This window comes from Garra rufa, chromosome 6, assembly GCF_049309525.1.
Source record: "Garra rufa chromosome 6, GarRuf1.0, whole genome shotgun sequence".
NCBI lineage: Eukaryota > Metazoa > Chordata > Actinopteri > Cypriniformes > Cyprinidae > Garra > Garra rufa.
Genome location: NC_133366.1, coordinates 30238752 through 30256608, shown reverse-complemented (window position 1 = coordinate 30256608; position 17857 = coordinate 30238752). Strand labels below are relative to the sequence as shown.

Here is a 17857-nt window from a genome sequence, read left to right as displayed (position 1 = left end):
ATAGATAGATAGATAGATAGATAGATAGATAGATAGATAGATAGATAGATAGATAGTGTGTGCCTTTTAATAACATGTTTGGCATTATGTTTACAAATGATTCAACCAAATTCCGTGTTCGTGTCATCTGAACTTCTTGTCTTTAAAACCGAAAGTAAACGAGTTCACCTGAAGGCCGTAACTAGGGTTTGAAAATTAGAGAGGTCCGAAGTAAGGTTGAGAAACACCGCTTTAATTAATGTTTTTTTGATGACTTAACGTTGACTAAAGAGCATGAGACGTCTTCCTGCTGGCAGTAACGGTAACGTTATTTGTCATAGTAGCCTATTTCATTCTGTAACAAACAGATTTGTATTATGCTATTGTTTTTGATAGTGTTATACATTTCTTTCAGATATTAACGATGATCGCTGCGTTTGTCTTACCGATTGTGTTATCTTCCTGTCAGCAATTAAGTTACAGATTGTCTAAAAGATTTTTTTTATGAATGTACAATGTTGCCGGATATTGCTACGAAAAACAAGCAATTACAAAATAAAGAAAAAGATATCCGAAATAAGTTCAAAGCTTGTGTTTTGTAAATAAGATTAATATATCAGTAACACTAACATTCAACTTTCCACTTTATAAACGTCCCAAAGTGTCACAATAAATTGGAAAAATTAGTCAAAAAACACGTATAATAGGTGGATCTGGCAACAAACGGAGGCTGCACACGCGCTCTCACTCAACGCTCTCTCAAGCCCCGGGCCGTTCACTGCGCTAGCTTCTCGCAGCAACATGAATTGCAAACACTCATGTGATATGAGGTGGTTTAAACGGCTAAATAATCATTCAGAGAGCATTTTATTTTTGAATATACAAAAATGACCGAGGTCCGGACCTCGGTGACCTCATAGCTGGCTACGGCATATTCCTTACCTAATATAGCCAATTATAGGCTATTTTCACTCAAACAAAACAGAACTCTAGATAGTTATGCTTTTACATTTAATGCATAAAAGCAAAAGAAAACGTAATGCATAATTTTAACTACAAGTTTTAATTAGGCTACAATAACTTAAACCTAAACATACCTTTGCACATGAAACAGCCAGGTGTAACCTTAAGCTCGTCGCATCAGAAAGGGCTCTGCTTATGTCTGCTTCGCGGGCATTTCACGGTGTATGCGTCACCGTCGCATTTGCGTACACAATTTGAATTCATGTTTTTGGTCTGCCAAATTGATATAATAAAGAGAACGATAAAAATACCGTTATTAACCGGTTAATGTGGAATTTCTGTTTCCGTTTCTGTTCAGAACGATTAAAATTGATTTTGTTTTCGTTTTTGTTTTTGTTCCTGTTCAATGTCATTTGTTTTCGTTTTTCGTTTTCGTTCCTTGAACCGGTTCAGAGCCCTGCTGTGAACTAACATGAACAAACAATGAACGACTGTATTTTTAACTAACATTAACAAAGATTAATAAATAGTGCAATAAATGTATTGTTCATTGTTCATGTTAGTTAATACATTAACTAATGTTAACAAATGACACCTTATTGTAAAGTGTTACCAATTTGTCTTCTTACAGTAGGCTATAAGTGTAATACACGTAAACCACATTAACCTTCATTTAGTAATGACAATAAATCAGACTTTGTGTTTATATTAATTTCCCTGTTTGGCAGTTTATATAACCGTAAGATACATACATATTTTGCCCAATGTGACAATCATCCGTTTAGTTTTCAAAGTCAAACTAAAACTTCTATAGTCCAATCAATTCCCGATGGACAAGATGAATTCCAGCCCTGTATTTTTTTTTCCTGCTTGAGAAACCAGTTTGCTCAGATATGTCACAATATAGGGTTTGCACTTTGGTTACCCGGATGTGCGACCATATTGGTGATACTCGGACGTAAACAACAGCATGGATTGCAAGATTGTAATGTACTACTGAATACATAGTTCTGCTAATTTATGCTGTCTAAACCTGTCTAAAACATGTACAAGCTGCTAAATCATATAGAGAATGACTTAGTAAGCAGGAAAAGGCACAATATTTTGACAAACTAAAAGTTAATAGGTGGTAAAGAATAATTAAGATATTATTTCAATATTATTGAAGTATTAATTAAGATATTTGCCTAATATTTCACCTACCTGACTGGAAATGATAAAAAGAAATATGAAGATTCTTGCCCTGGAAATTATGGTTCAGTTTGGCCAACAACAAATGTCTTGTGTTCCTCAGACAGTTTTTCACAATCTTCTCTCTGATTTGTTATAACTTTTTGCAGTCTGTAGTACTCCAAATGTTTTTCTTAGTCTGACTAATTAGTACAGCCTAAAACACGACAATAACTAAACATTTTAAGCAGCAATATTCAGCAAAATATGTGTTTCATTCAGTTTAGTGGCATTCACGTTCAGTGCCGCCGATTAATGACGCGTCGTGAAAACACTCTATAGAGAAGAAAAGTTGGTCACAGTGTTGGTTTTTTTGACAGCCCAATGTTTGATTCATCTCAAAAACACAAATATGTATTTGTTATAATAGCCAGTTACTTCCACAGAAGTTGTTTTTTCAACAACCTGTTCCTGTTTCTCCAGGTGTCTGCAGAACTACATTCCCGCCCACAGTCTGACTCTGTCTTGCCCCGTGTGCCGCCAGACCTCCATCCTGCCGGAGAAGGGTGTGGCGGCACTTCAAAGTAATTTCTTCATCACCAACCTGATGGAGGTGCTAAAGAGGAGCCCAGACACTAACCTCAGTGAGGACTGCACGGACGCTATCAACGGAGTGGCCACTGGACAACCACTCTCTTGTCCCAATCATGGAGGAAATGTAAGAATTACATGGCAGCACAGCTTGAAAAAACTTTCAAAAATCTCTAGTGTACAGCCCCCTTATTGTACTGTATGTTTGAAATATTTTCCTCAAGGCAAGTTGCATTCTGTTCAGTTTTTGCAAAGGGAGAACATAATATTCAGTATGATATTCAGTTCTCTCTTTCTTGTCATCAGGTAATGGAGTTCTACTGTCCACCATGCGAGACAGCCATGTGTGAGGAGTGTACTAGCGGCGAACATGCAGAACATGCCACCGTTCCGCTCAAGGATGTTCTAGAACAGCACAAAGCCTCACTACAGGAGCAGCTGGACGCTGTCAAAAACAGGCATGTAACACGCTAATGAACACATTGCTACAGAATTTTAATTTGTTGTTTTGTGTTTAAATGTCTTGTTAAAAATAGGGTTGATTATGCAGAATGAAGTAAAGGAAATAAATACACTGAAACCCCTTGAATTTACTCCTGTGAATTAGTCATTGCACCATTATAACCCAGATAGCAAGGTGACATTGATACAGTGTTGAGTTTTCATCCAAACCATCATCTTGATTGAGGTTGACATTTCAATTTTGAAGTATGTTGAAACAACAGCTTAATGGACATTTTCAACTACTTTACCTGTTTTATTCTAATCCACTGGGTGCTTCATTTAGGGGTGGGTCTTTGACTAAAGCAGCTAAAAAAACTTATTGTAGTTTAAAATTCCCATTGATTAAGAAACCATTATGGTTTTGCATGTGCACTTCTTAGTAACCGATGCTTCCTTATTAAAGAGAAAGCAGGTGCATTCTAGAGAAGTCTTGTTTACTGAATCACCTAACATATTCATATGACTTCTCTGGTACAGTTTGACACAGTGTTGCATATACTTTATTTAATTATAATTATTTCATTACATTCACTTAAAGGGATCGATGAAAGTTCTGTCATAAATACTCACCCTTGTGTCGTTCCAAACCCGTACATCCTTCTTCAGAACACAAATTAAGATATTTTTGATGAAATCCAAGAGCTTTCTAAACCTTCATAGAAAGCAATGCAACTGAAACATTCAAGCAGCCCAGAAAGGTAGTAAGAACATTGTTAAAATAGTCCATGTGACATCAGTGGTTCATCCGTTTGTGCGCAAAGAACAAAGAAACAAAAATAACGACTTTATTCAACCATTTCAAGCAGAAGAAGACGTATGCTGTACATAAAACAGTCTTTGTAAACATGTCTGAAGATTTTGACAGAAATCCAGCCCCAAACGTACTAATTTAAACCTGAACACAGACGATGAACTAAGAGAGATGGACGTTTTAGGTCAGAACTCAGACTCCTGCATCAGCAGCATTACACTGATGTGTCACGGTACTCCCGTGAAGGGCAGCAGAGACTGACACGGAAGAGAAGAAGCTGTTAAATAAAGGGGGGGCGGGGTGACAAAAGTATTGTCATAGCTTCATTACATTACGGTTAAGCCACAGTTGCATTGCTGTCTATGCAGGGTCAGAAAACTCAGATTTGATCAAAAATATCTTAATTTGTGTTCCGAAGAAGTAATTAATGACAGAATTTTCATTTTTGGCTAAACTATCCCTTTAAAAAAATATTAAAGTGTTTGAATGAACCACACCACTATTTTCCTACACACTTGCTTTAGTAATACATGTCAAAGAGTAATGGTAGACTCTCAACACTTTATTTTGATGTTCCCTCAGACATTCTACTGACTATAAGTAACTTTGCAAGTATATTTAAAATGATTATACTAACCCTAACCTAGCATCTGCTAATACTCAGTAAATACTCATACTAATAAGAGTTAGCTGACATGTAGGTGCAAGGGGACCAACAGAATAAAGCGTAAACAGAATATTTATTAAATTACTGTTTAAAGTTCCGACAACATTAACCAGATTTCTTGAAGTGCAGGTGACATTTAAAGTTTGTAGTGCTTTTGTCCTTTTTGTCCCACTATTATTTTTAAAGACAGATCTTTTTGTCATTGATTTTGTCAAACTGTGTTATGGTTACCCCAGACCACCCCTACTCATCAACACTGACTTACTCTTACTTTGTTTCTATGGTTGCTTGCTATCTGAGATTATTTTTATTTTATTATTAAAACCAGAACCAGCATTTTAAAGGATAGCTCACCCACAAATGAAAAATTCTGTCATTAATTACTCACCCTCATGTTGTTCCAAACCCATAAGACCTTCGTTCATCTTCAAAACACAAATTAAGATATTTTTGATGAAATCCAAGAGCTTTCTGACCCTCCATAGACAGCAAGGGTCCTACCACGGTCAAGGCACAAAAAACGTAGTAAGGACTTTGTTAAAATATTCCATGTGACATCAGTAATTCAGCCTAAATAAAATACTTTTTGTGCGCAAAGAAAACAAAAATAACGATTCCAGGAGTAGAATTGGACCCCCCTGTTTTATAGTTTTGATGTCTTTACTATAATTCTAATATATGGTAAACAGTAGTAATATAAATGACAAATAGAGTAGATTTGTTCACATTTTTGACTGGTAGTGTATAATAATGAAATTAAAGTAACAAAACGAGATCAAATATATAACTTGCTCTTTTTTTTTTCTTAAGACTGCCAGAAATTGACTCTGCGCTGGAGGTTTTGTCTGATATTCTACAGCAACTGAGCTATCAGAAGAGTTCAATAGAAGAAGTGATTCATGCTACTTTTGAGGAACTTCAGAAGACTCTCAATGTTCGCAAAAGTGTTCTTCTGATGGAGCTGGAGGTCAACTACGGACTCAAACAGAAGGCTAGTACACTTATCTAGAGGCTATAACCTTTGTAATGTTGTTATTGTTAGAAACCAGGCTGTTCCCTCAAATATTTGAAAAGATATTCGGCATTTTGTTTTGCATTCAACAATTTGTCAAAATAGCCTTTCAGTTTTCAGTTTTACCTACTCCTAAACGTTGAATAAAATCTAGTGAATTATGATTGGCTGTATAATATGCCTGCCTCTTCTTGTCTAAGTAGGCTAATTTTGACTGTTGGAAAGTAGACCAGATTTAGACCAGATTTATTCTTTGTTTATTTCCTGCACTGTTATTGTACACCCATCCATCTTTGTTCCTCCCATATCATTCGCACTGTCTTGCTGTGGTAAATGATTAAACAAATTAATAACTGTAGCACATACTTCTGTGAGGGTCTGATATCAGCCCTGGCAGGCAGCTGGCAGTGCGTCACATGGGAATGATTCATCTGGGAGAACCAGACCAACTACAAAATCACCTGAGCCCTTAAACACAAAGTAAACAAAGGCAGCACAGCTAGTCGCTAACAGCACATCTAGTCTCTAACAGGCACGCATATTTTGAGGCTTTGTAATGGAAGAGGACTGTGATAAACAAGTTGAGGTAAGGGAGGATTCTGAATTCAGTTTTCTTAATGGAAATTTGTTTTCAGAGTTTGAGAAGCAAACTGTGTCACGTTTTATTTTCATGTGATGATCTTTTTTATGATGGTTGTAGTTAATGATTGAACATATTCCAGATGTAAGCTGTGTTGTTTGTCTGTGGACTTATCAAAGCACTGCCACTGTTATTTTGTGATTTCTGATGTATTGGATGTGACCCATTTCTTTCTCTGATAGCATTGGCTAATTAGTATTATATTTTGGTAGATATATGCGCTATAAATTATTACTACATAGTAATCACTATGTAATTACTACATAGTAATTATTACATAGTATTTGCTTATGTAAAATAAAGTACAGTTTTTACCAATTATAGAGTTTTTGCAGTAGTTATGCCCCCCTTTTGCATAATTCACAGGATATCAAGTATACAATTGAGGTCAAAAGTTCCCTTTCAGAATCTGCAAAATGGTAATTATTTTACCAAAATAAGAGGAATCATACAAAATGCATGTTATTGTTTATTTAGTGCTGACCTGAATAAGATATTTTAAATAAAAGATGTTTACATATAGTCCACAAGAGAAAATAATAGTTGAATTTATAAAAATGAACCCATTCAAAAGTTTACATTCCCTTGATTCCTGATACTGTGTTCTTACCTGAATGAACCACAGCTGTTTTTTTAGTCATGAGTTCCTTGTTCTTTGCTGTTCTTCAGATAAATCCTTTAGGTCCCACAAATTCTTTGGTTTTCCAGCATTTTTGTGTATTTGAACCCTTTCCAACAATGACTGTATGATTTTGAGATCCATCTTTTCAACTCTGAGGACAACTGAGAGACTCATATGCAACTATTACAGAAGGTTCAAATGCTCATTAATGCTCCAGAAGGAAAAACCATGCATTAAGAGCTGGGGGTGAAAACTTTTGAACAGATGTGTAGGCTACATTTTTCTTATTTTGCCTAAATATTATATTTTTTCATTTAGTACTGCCCTTCAGAGGCTAAAGAAGGTTGTTACATGTTTCCCACAAGACAAAATAAGTTCAATTTAGCCTGATTCAATAGGTTCAAATTCAATAAGTTTTGACCCCCCCCCCCCCCCCCAGCTCTTAATGCATGGTTTTTCCTTCTAGGGCATCAGTGAGCGTTTGAACCTTCTGTAATAGTTGCATATGAGCTCCTCAGTTGACTTCAGTGTAAAAAGATCTCGTCATCATACAGCCATTGTTGGAAAGGGTGTAAATACACAAAATGCTGGAAAACCAAAGAAAAAAAACACAGCTGTAGGTCATCCAGGTAAGAACACAGTATTAAGAATCAAGGGGATGTACCTGTAAAAGATCATTTTTATAAATTCAACAATTATTTTCTCTTGTGGACTATATGTAAACATATTTTATGTGAAATATCTTATTCAGGTCAATACTAAATAAACAATACCATGCATTTTGTATAACCCCTCTTATTTTTGGTAAAATAATTAACATTTTGCAGATTCTGAAAACTGTAAACTTTTGACCTCAACTGTATCAAGGTGTTTTGCAGAAAACCTGAATGACATGTTGTCTAGCATAACTTGAAAATGTTCCAGCAGTTAATATGATCACAGATTTGTCGCATTTGATTAGTGATCCAGAAAAATGCAGAATCTTAAACATTTAGTTTATGTTTATCCTTTATCAGGGTTTCCGCGGGGTCTTAAAAAGTCTTAAAAAGTCTAAAATTTAAAAATCAAAATTTTAGGCCTTAAAAAGTCTTAAATTTGCTGTTCTAGGTCTTAAATAATTTCACATAGGTCTTATTTTTCCGATGTCCATGTAACGCTACCTCTAAAGCTCATTTAAATTCTCTTTTTGTTGTTTCCGTGGTGTTGTAGTTCTTTATTTCACTATTCCAAATATAATTTGCTGTATTTAAACTACAAATGAGACCGACATGCAATAGCCAATCAGCTTTCTGTTATTGGCGCGAGTCTCTCTCGGATTGTACCACAGAAGTAAAATGGATTTAACTTTTTAGCTTTGGGGAAGTGCAAGTTTAGCGATACTTAGCTTGAAAAAACTGAATATAGGGCTTGGCTAAGGTCAGTTGCTAACAACTGTAGATTTTTTTTCTCCCCCTGCGGAAGTAACTGCGTCTTCAGACAGAATCGCAGTAGCAGAATACAGGTCAAACTACCTTTTTCTGTATATAATGTTCTCAATAATAATCAGAGGTGGGTAGAGTACCCAAAATCTGTACTCAAGTAAAAGTAAAAGTACAAGTACTTATGTAAATATTTACTCAAGTAAGAGTAAAAGTAACAAGAATTTTTAAATATTAATTTAAATCAGTTCATAACCCTTTTTAAGATCTGCAAAAGTAAAATAAACAGTAATGGGTTTGGACAATGTAAAGTAGAATATTAAGCCATAAAATGGCATGATTTAAATTCAGATACAGTTTCACACAAAAACAAAATATGTTACACTGTGGCATTTCATCCTTTATAACATTAAAAGGGATAAATTGAGTTTATAATTTATTATATTTATTTAAAACATAAATATTACTGTACTTGTTTAGATTTTTAGAAGGCACCTTAACTTTTTACATTTACAACTCTGTGTTTGCTGCATAAAAACATGGGTCGATAATTGCAATCATTTGACCGTAAACAGCTGAAAAAAATGTATTGGAAATGAAAAATTCATTATCTGTCACGAGGGGGCGCTTTAGGAGCGCTGAAATACTACGGATTCCATTGTAACAGCTGTATACACAGCAGCATTACGCAGTTTTATCAGACATGAAATGAAAATTCCAACGACACGTTTCTGAGGACAGTAACGGAGGAACGCCATCAAATGTAGCGAAGTAAAAGTACATTTTTTTTCACTATAAATGTACTTGAGTAAGAGTAAAAGTCCCTATCTTTAAATATACTCTAAAAGTACAAGTTACCCCAAAAATTTACTCAAGTAAATGTAACGAAGTAAATGTAATTCGTTACTACCCACCTCTGATAATAATAATAAATATAGGTCAAGCTAGCTGACCGCCAGCCTTGGAGATACTTTTAAAATGTTTTTTTTACTTGCCCGACCGAACAAACCGCCTGATTAAAACTGAAGTGACAAAACAACTAGCGAAGCATCGAAAGGCAAGAAAGATTCATATTTTAATACAGTCAATGTAAACAGAAATTGATAATGGATAGTGTATTTCTGGTCTATTTGTGACATACTTTAAAACAAATGAATGTAACAGCATTCTAAAGAAACACACTGAGGTAAAAATTTTAAATGTATAGTTTATTTATAACATGATATAGTTCAGTAATATACCAAGTGAGCTTTTTGCTGAATATTCTCACAATTACAAATGTTACATTTAATGTTAGCTCAATAAACAAGTAGTTAGTCAAATAGTTACTTACATATTAGACACAATATTTTCACTGTTTTGTTCTGTTTCACCAACGAAAATAGTTCCAAACAAGGATCGCAGCAGAAGCATTCTCCTAGCAACGTTTTGCTATGATTCAGCGTTTTGCTCGAATCAGTTGAAATAACTCGCTCATGAAGTGACTTACCGCCACCTGCTGGTAGTTTAGTGTGTTGTATGCCTCCACACCCAACATTTCTAATTTATATATTTATAAATCAATAAATGTATTTAAAACATTAATCTCACTTTTAATTTTGCAGTGTAAATTGTGTAATCTCACTGCTAACAGCCATTTAGAATTTATTGATAAATTCATAAAATAAATTTCAAAGGTAATGCATACATTTCAAAAGTAAAAAAAAAAAAGGCCTTTATAAAGGTAAATCAAATATGCAGATTTAAGATGTAAAAGCTAATAGAGCACTGATGAAAATATTGCTTCAGAATTTTTTTTTTACATCAGATATTTCTAGTGGTACTTTTATGGGGATATTTTGTGTGGAATAGTATCTGCTGATATGAAAAGTTCACTGTATATCGTAGTAATAAATGTAATTTATGACAGCCATGAAATTGTGTTTACTTTTTACATTAAACACATTAAATATTACATATATGCATGTAATGTAATATCTATTTCCATTACAGGTTCGGTCTTAAATTTCATATAAGGTGGTATTAAAAAGGTCTTAAAAAGTCTTAAATTTCACTTGTTCATATCTGCAGAAACCCTGTTTATGTATTCTAAATCCAAATCTTTTTTAATCTAGACTTTTGGACTCTGCTGTATGTAAAATGAATGTGTGTATCATCTATCTGTCTAGCAGTGTCTGTAAATGTTTGTACATGTACTGTATGTATATAAATATATCACTTGTGTGTCATTACAGGTGTTGCAAGCCCAGCTGGAGTCATTGCTGCAGGGGCAGGAGGGCATTCGCAGCAGCTGCAGTTTCACAGAGCAGGCTCTTAATCATGGCTCGGAAGCTGAGGTCCTATTGGTCAAGAAGCAAATGAGTGAGCGTCTTGATGAGCTGGCAAGTCAGGAGCTACCACTTTGGCCAGAGGAGAACAGCCAGTTAGATTTCCTGGTGGAGACAGACGGTCTTCGCAAATCCATCCACAACCTTGGTGCTATAATAACCACCAATGCTGTCGCAGCAGAAACTGTTGCCACTGGTGAAGGCCTGAGGCATTGTATCGTGGGGCAGCCTACGTCTGTGACAATAACAACAAAAGACAGAGATGGTGGACTCTGCCGGACAGGAAATGCTCTGCTCATAGCTGATCTTTCTGCCTCTGATGGCACCGTAGTCGGGGAAGGTGAAGTTACAGATCATAAAAATGGCACTTATGAGTTTGTATACACGGTCCCTTGTGAGGGCCGCTTTACGCTCTCGCTAAAGCTCTATGATCAGCATATTAAGGGCAGCCCATTCAGCATACGTGCCAACAAATTGACAGACATCTCCCTGACTGCAGACGGAGGCAAGAAACGTCTCAAATCTCCAGGAAGTAGTAGCCATGTGAAACAGCGTGCCATCAAGCGCCCTGCCAGCATGTACAGCACGGGCAAACGGAAAGAAAACCCAATTGAAGATGACCTCATGTTCCGAATCGGTATGATGAACACAACTTTTTTTGTAGCACCATTTTCTATGTCTGTATCCTGCCCTAATCAAGAAAAAAAAGGCACACTGTTTTACTGTTTTATCTGCTCCTGTAAAACTTTTGACCCAAAAGTTTTGATCCAAACAAGGTCTTTGTCAGGCAAAAATATTTTATTGTCAATTATAAATTAGTATAGATATTAAACTATATATACTAATTTGTTAAGAAAAAGGGAATCACAATAATATATTAAGTATGAAGGATAATAATATTCTTTTTGTCCCTTTTGTTTTATAAATGCATAATTGGGCCATTATGCAAAATTGTTAGAGTTAGAAAAATTTGGGGAAAAAAAGTTGTTTTTTCGTTTTCAGAGGTAAATCAATAACAATTACAATTTTAACAATATTTCAAGTGTAATTTATGAGATTTGTTATATTTTGAATCCAATCTTTCTTTGTAAAAGGGAAAAAGTTGATCATACTGATTTCAAAGTTAAGGATTCATTAGTTTAAATGTACATTGAACCAGATATTAACATAACATCTGAGCTGATAATTCAGTATACTTTATTTTTGACAAAACATTTTGGTTGTGGCAGTAAAGTTTTGGTAGAGACCACATCACATTACAGAATTTAAAATACAAAAAAAAATTGCTTAACTTCACTAAAATGTAGTTTATTTCCCCCAAATAAAGGATTTTGTGTTCCCTTTTGTCATTAATGAAACAATCCCTGTTAAAAAAAAGCAGCATATTCTGGTTAGGTAGGTTTTGGGGCATGGATGCTGGTTTGAGCTGGTTTAAGCTGGTCCTTAGCTGGTCATATGCTGGTCCCAAGCAACTAGCTCCTGCTCAGGACCAGCATATGACCAGCTTAAACATCTTGTGATCAGCTTACACCAGCTAAGGACCAGCTTAAACATCTTGTGACCAGCTCATGAACAGCTAAGGACCAGCTTAAACATCTTGTGATCAGCTTACACCAGTTAAGGACCAGCTTAAACATCTTGTGATCAGCTTACACCAGCTAAGGACCAGCTTAAACATCTTGTGACCAGCTCATGAACAGCTAAGGACCAGCTTAAACATCTTGTGATCAGCTTACACCAGCTAAGGACCAGCTTAAACATCTTGTGATCAGCTTACACCAGCTAAGGACCAGCTTAAACATCTTGTGACCAGCTCATGAACAGCTAAGGACCAGCTTAAACATCTTGTGACCAGCTACGGACCAGTTCACGACCAGCTAAAGACCATCTTAAACCAGCTCAAACCAGCATCCATGCTTCAAAACCTACCTAAACAGCATATGTTGCTTTTTTCAACGAGGATGATGACATGTTTCAGTTGTGATTTTAGATGCTTTTGAGCCCAGCTCAAAGATGCTAATCACATGGTTAGCCAACACAGTTTTGAACACTTGTACACATAAAAGGAAAGGAAAGGAGAAAAAGGAAGTGAAGTGAGGCCAAGTATGGTGACCCATACTAGGAATTTGTGCTCTGCATTTAACCCATCCAAGTGCACACTACAATGTGCACCTACAATCCCTGCCGGACCTGAGACTCGAACCTGCAACCTTTGGGTTACAAGTCCATCTCCCTAACCATTAGGCCACGAAGATTAACACCCAAAGAAGTGGGCTTAATTGCAGAAAAAGGGTGTTTGGTAGTGACATTCCTTAAAGTTACACACAGATTTTCAGACTTTTGAACAAATTTACCTTAAAATGATGATATCTATCTACTCACCATGTAGAGACACATGTAGATAAGAAAGAGAGACACATTAATATTTCCTGATCATAAATGTAGGGGTGTAGTTGAAATAGCCAATGGAACATGTAAATGTGGGACACATTTTTTTACATATAGTTTCATGATTTTATATATTTATATTTTTTTAACTTAAAAAGAACTTATCATTTTCATAGGTTGAAATTTAGGGGTTATGGTTCAGGACAGCCACCTCCAAATTGAAAGTACCCAATAAATTATGATATTAAGCTTACTGATATTTAAAATATTATTGTGGGTTTTAATAGATAATAGATTTATCTTAGTAAACATAAGTATTTTAATACGTAAATGCTTTTTAAATGTGTTTTTTGGTTGTGGGACAGCAGTTTGCACCAATTTTGTAGAATGGAAATATATTTACTGCATGCGTGCGTCTATACATCTAAAATTAAAACGCATATTTTTTTGTCCCAAAGGAACTAAAGGCAGAAATAAGGGTGAATTCACCAATCTGCAGGGAGTTGCTGCTTCTTCTATTGGAAAGGTCCTGATAGCGGATAGTAACAATCAGTGTGTTCAGGTAAAAATTCTGTGTCTGTCTAATCACATTATAAATCCACTACAAGAGTGTCTTTTTACCACCGTTTTGTGGGTCGCTTATTGCCTGTTGAATTTAGATGAAACATTTGTAATAAAGGCAATTGTTTTATTTATAGATATTTTTAAATGATGGACAATTTAAGAGTCGTTTTGGAGTGAGGGGCCGTTCACCAGGACAGCTTCAACGGCCCACCGGTGTTGCTGTGCACCCTAGCGGTGACATCATCATTGCTGACTATGATAACAAATGGGTCAGCACTTTCTCCAGTGATGGCAAGTTTAAGGTATCTGCATTTGCAAGTTTTATTAAAGAAAGTTTATGCTGTTAAAATGAATGACTAATTTATTTTTACCAACTACTTAACATCAAAAACATATTAACATGTTTTATAAATAAACATATTTACATATTTATAAAGGAAATTCTTTCAGTAGATTGAATTTTGGTAACTTTTTTTTTCTTGTGTTCTCTGTATCTTTTTCAGGCTAAAATTGGCTCAGGGAAGCTCATGGGTCCTAAGGGTGTAGCGGTTGATAGAAATGGCCACATCATTGTGGTTGACAATAAATCTTGCTGCGTCTTCATTTTCCAGCCAAATGGAAAACTTGTATCCAAGTTTGGCAGCCGAGGCAACAGTGACAAGCAATTTGCAGGTACCTACCTAGGTTACATATTGCAGCCCTCACATGCTATCAAAAAATTTACTAGAAATTAGACATGAACTGGAGAAACCTTGAACCATTTATGACTGGGAAACTTTGATAGCCAGGTTTCTGAGTTGCACAGGCTATTAAATCTAACCGTGGCAAAGAAGAGAAACGTAGTAACTGTTAAAGTCCCCATGAAATCAAGTTTTTTAAATGCTCTCAAGAATCCGAAGCGTCCCGCTCCCTACACTATATAGGCAATAGAAAGCGACTAAAACAGTGTAAATTTGCTTCCCATTGGGGTGAAACAGTCTGCTTCGGGTTCAGAGACATGATAGCACGGAGCGGATCATATGTGTAAATCCGTGCAAACCACAAAAAGTATCGGACCTATTTGAATTCTACACAGAATGCTATATTTTGTAGCAATATGGATAAGATTATGGCTTTCATACGCTTACAAATGCCACTTTACTGAGCTCAGTGGCTCTGGCTCAAACTGTGTGATGTAGACAAAACACTATTGGCTATTTAAAAAAGGGGGAGGGACTGCTTGATATGTCCTGTCGATATTGAAATGACGTCAACACAGAATACCGCTGCGTGTTACAAAGCACTTCAGTAGACCTTTACATTTAATTTGTTTTTCCCACAACATCTTTATTTTGCTTTCTCTTGCCATCACAGTTATGTATATTTACATACAATGTCACAAAAGCGAGTACACCCCTCACATTTCAGCAACAGTTTTAGTATATCTTCTCAAGGGACAATATTATAGAAATTAAACTATTTAATTTGGATATAGTCAATGTGCAGCTTGTATAGCAGTATAGATTTATTTTCTCCTGAAAATTACTCAACATACAGCCATTATTGTCAAAATAGCTGGCAACAAAATTGAGTAAGTGAACTTGTCCAAAGTGTCAATATATTGTGTTAGCACCATTGTTATCTGGCACTGCCTTAATCATCCTGGGCATGGAATTGACCAGAGCTGCACAGGTTGTTGCTGGGATCCTCTTTCACTCCTCATAGAGCTGCTGCACATTAGACAGATGGTGCTTCTCCACCTTACGCTTGAGGATGCCCCACAGATGCTTAACAGGGTTCAGGTCTGGAGACATACTTGGCCATCCCATCACCTTCAGCTTCCTCAGCAAGGCAGTTGTCATCTTGGTGGTGTGTTTGGGATAGTTATCGTGTTGGAAAACTGCCGTTTGACCTTGTTTCTGGACGAAAGGCATCATATTCTGCTTCACTATGTACAGTACAGTACATAATGGAATCCATGTTTCCCTCAATGAACTGCAGCTTCCCAGTACCAGTAGCACTCATGCAGCCCCAGACCATTATGCTACCACCACCATGTTTGACTGTAGGCAAGACAATTTTCTCCTCACCAGGGCATCGTCACACATGCTGGACACCAACTGAGCCAAACAAGTTTATCTTATAGCCTCATCAGACCACAGGACATGGTTCCAGTAATTCATGCTCTTGGACAGGTTGTCTTCATCAAACTGTTTGCGGGCTTACTTGTGAGCCAGCTTTAGATGAGACTTTCTTCTGGAATGACGCCTATGTAATCCGACACTGTTGCAGTGTGCAGCGGATGGTCTGAGCACTGACAAGCTGACCTTCTACTTCTGCAACCTTTAAAGCAATGCTGGCAGCACTCATGCATCTGTTTTTTTGAAGCCAGGTTCTGCACCTGATGCACAGTGCTCAACTTTGTTAAACAACCCTTGCAAGGCCTGTTCCGAATGGAAACCATCTTGGAAAACCTCTTTATGACCCTGACCACTGTAGTGTAACTCGGTTTTAGGGTGTTACTGAACCTCTGATAGCCTTGGCTCATGGAGACTAACAATTCTAATTCTCAAATCCTCAGAGAGTTCTTTGCCATGAGATGCTATGTTGAACATCCAGTGGTCAGTATGAGAGAATTGTACTTAAAGCACCTAATTCCCTAACTGCTCTAATACAAGATACACAACTTTGTATGGTCCTGTCAAGCAAACAGAAACATAAACATGATAATTAGGACATATGACTTTGCATGGTTAAACAACATACTGCTGTTATCACTTAGGGTTTACTCACTTTTGTTGCCAGCTATTTTGACAAAAACGGCTGTATGTTGAGTTATTTTCAGAGGACAGTAAATCTATACTGCTATACAAGCTGCACATTGACTATATAGTAATAAATATAGTATTGTCCCTTGAGAAGATATACTAAAATGGTCACTAAAATGTGAGACTTTTGTGAGATACTGTATATAAATAATTATTTGATGCATGTTGTATGTATTTTACATCGGGGAAATAGTATTTATTTAAACAAAAACACAGAATAAATAGCGAGTTTACTATATAGATACTCAAGTTGACTATATACAGTGCCTTGCCCTTCGTTTTTTTCACGTTTTGTTGCAGCCTTATGTTAAACTGCTTTAAATTACTTTTTTTTCTCACATCAATCAACACTCCATACGCCATAATGACCAAGTACAGAACAGGTTTGTAACAACTTTGCAAATGTATTAAAAAAAAAAAAAAAAAAAATGATTTCATTGCATAAATATTCATACCCTATTCTGGGACACTTGAAACTTAGTTCAGGAGCATTCATATTGCTTGTAGATGTTACTACACTTTGAGTAGAGTCAAACTGTGGCAGATTCATTTAAATGAGTTTGATTTGGAAAGGCAGACACCTCTCAGAAAAGGTATAGCAGCTGAAAATGCATATCAGAGCAAAAGCCAAGCCCTGGGGCCTCATTTATAAAGACTTGCGTAGAAACCATCCTTGATTTTATTTAAGAACTTTTCTGATTTGATCGTAAGAGCGATTCAGAGAAAACGAACGTACCACGAAATCCATGCGTACGCCAGTCATTCGGTTATAAATCACAAATGATCATGGAATTGTGTGCAGCTGAATGTTCCGCCGTCGAAACGCCCCTGCTTAATTAATTAACATATAAAATGAGCTCATTCCTAAAGCAAAAACTCTGTGACAATGGCAAGTAAAAAGGAGCGCAAGAAATCAAATTATAGTGAGGCTGAACTATCTGAATACCAGGCATTACCACAAGGAAACGGTCGTACGCCAAGCTGGAAGCTGACGTGGAGATAAGTACTTTTCCACTTCAAAGATGGATTTTATAAATCTGTACTTTGACGTGGATTTGATCGTACGAACACTCTAAGATCAAATCAGTGCGTAAGAAAGTTTTATAAATGAGGCCCCAGATGTCAAAACCTAAAACCCCATTCAGGTGACAGAGCTTGAGAGGTGAGGCGAAGAATGGCAGACAATTGCCAAATGCAGATGTGCAAAGCTATTCGCTTTCATACCCAAAAGGACTTGAGGCTGTAAAGGCGTTTCAACTAAGTACTAAGTTAAGGGTATGAATACTTATGCACTGTACTTATTTCAGTGTTTGCAATAAATTGGCAAAGTTGTCACAAGTCTGTTTTTTGCTTTTTCATTATGGTGTATGGAGTGTAAAATGATGTGGGGAACAATATCCAGTTTAAGGCTGCAACATAACAAAATGTGCAAAAATGAAGGAGTATGAATACAC

General features: G+C 36.3%; 1 protein-coding gene across 1 annotated transcript in view; it reads left to right on the top strand.

Annotated features, from left to right (window-relative positions):
* Positions 1 to 17857, top strand: part of LOC141336409 (tripartite motif-containing protein 2-like) — a 33682-nt gene that overhangs the window by 13937 nt on the left and 1888 nt on the right. The window contains exons 3-9 of the mRNA XM_073842015.1: positions 2596 to 2830; positions 3010 to 3161; positions 5436 to 5616; positions 10552 to 11281; positions 13491 to 13594; positions 13731 to 13898; positions 14100 to 14268. Of these exons, the coding sequence (XP_073698116.1) occupies positions 2596 to 2830; positions 3010 to 3161; positions 5436 to 5616; positions 10552 to 11281; positions 13491 to 13594; positions 13731 to 13898; positions 14100 to 14268 (1739 nt within the window). The remainder of the gene's footprint in view (positions 1 to 2595; positions 2831 to 3009; positions 3162 to 5435; positions 5617 to 10551; positions 11282 to 13490; positions 13595 to 13730; positions 13899 to 14099; positions 14269 to 17857) is intronic.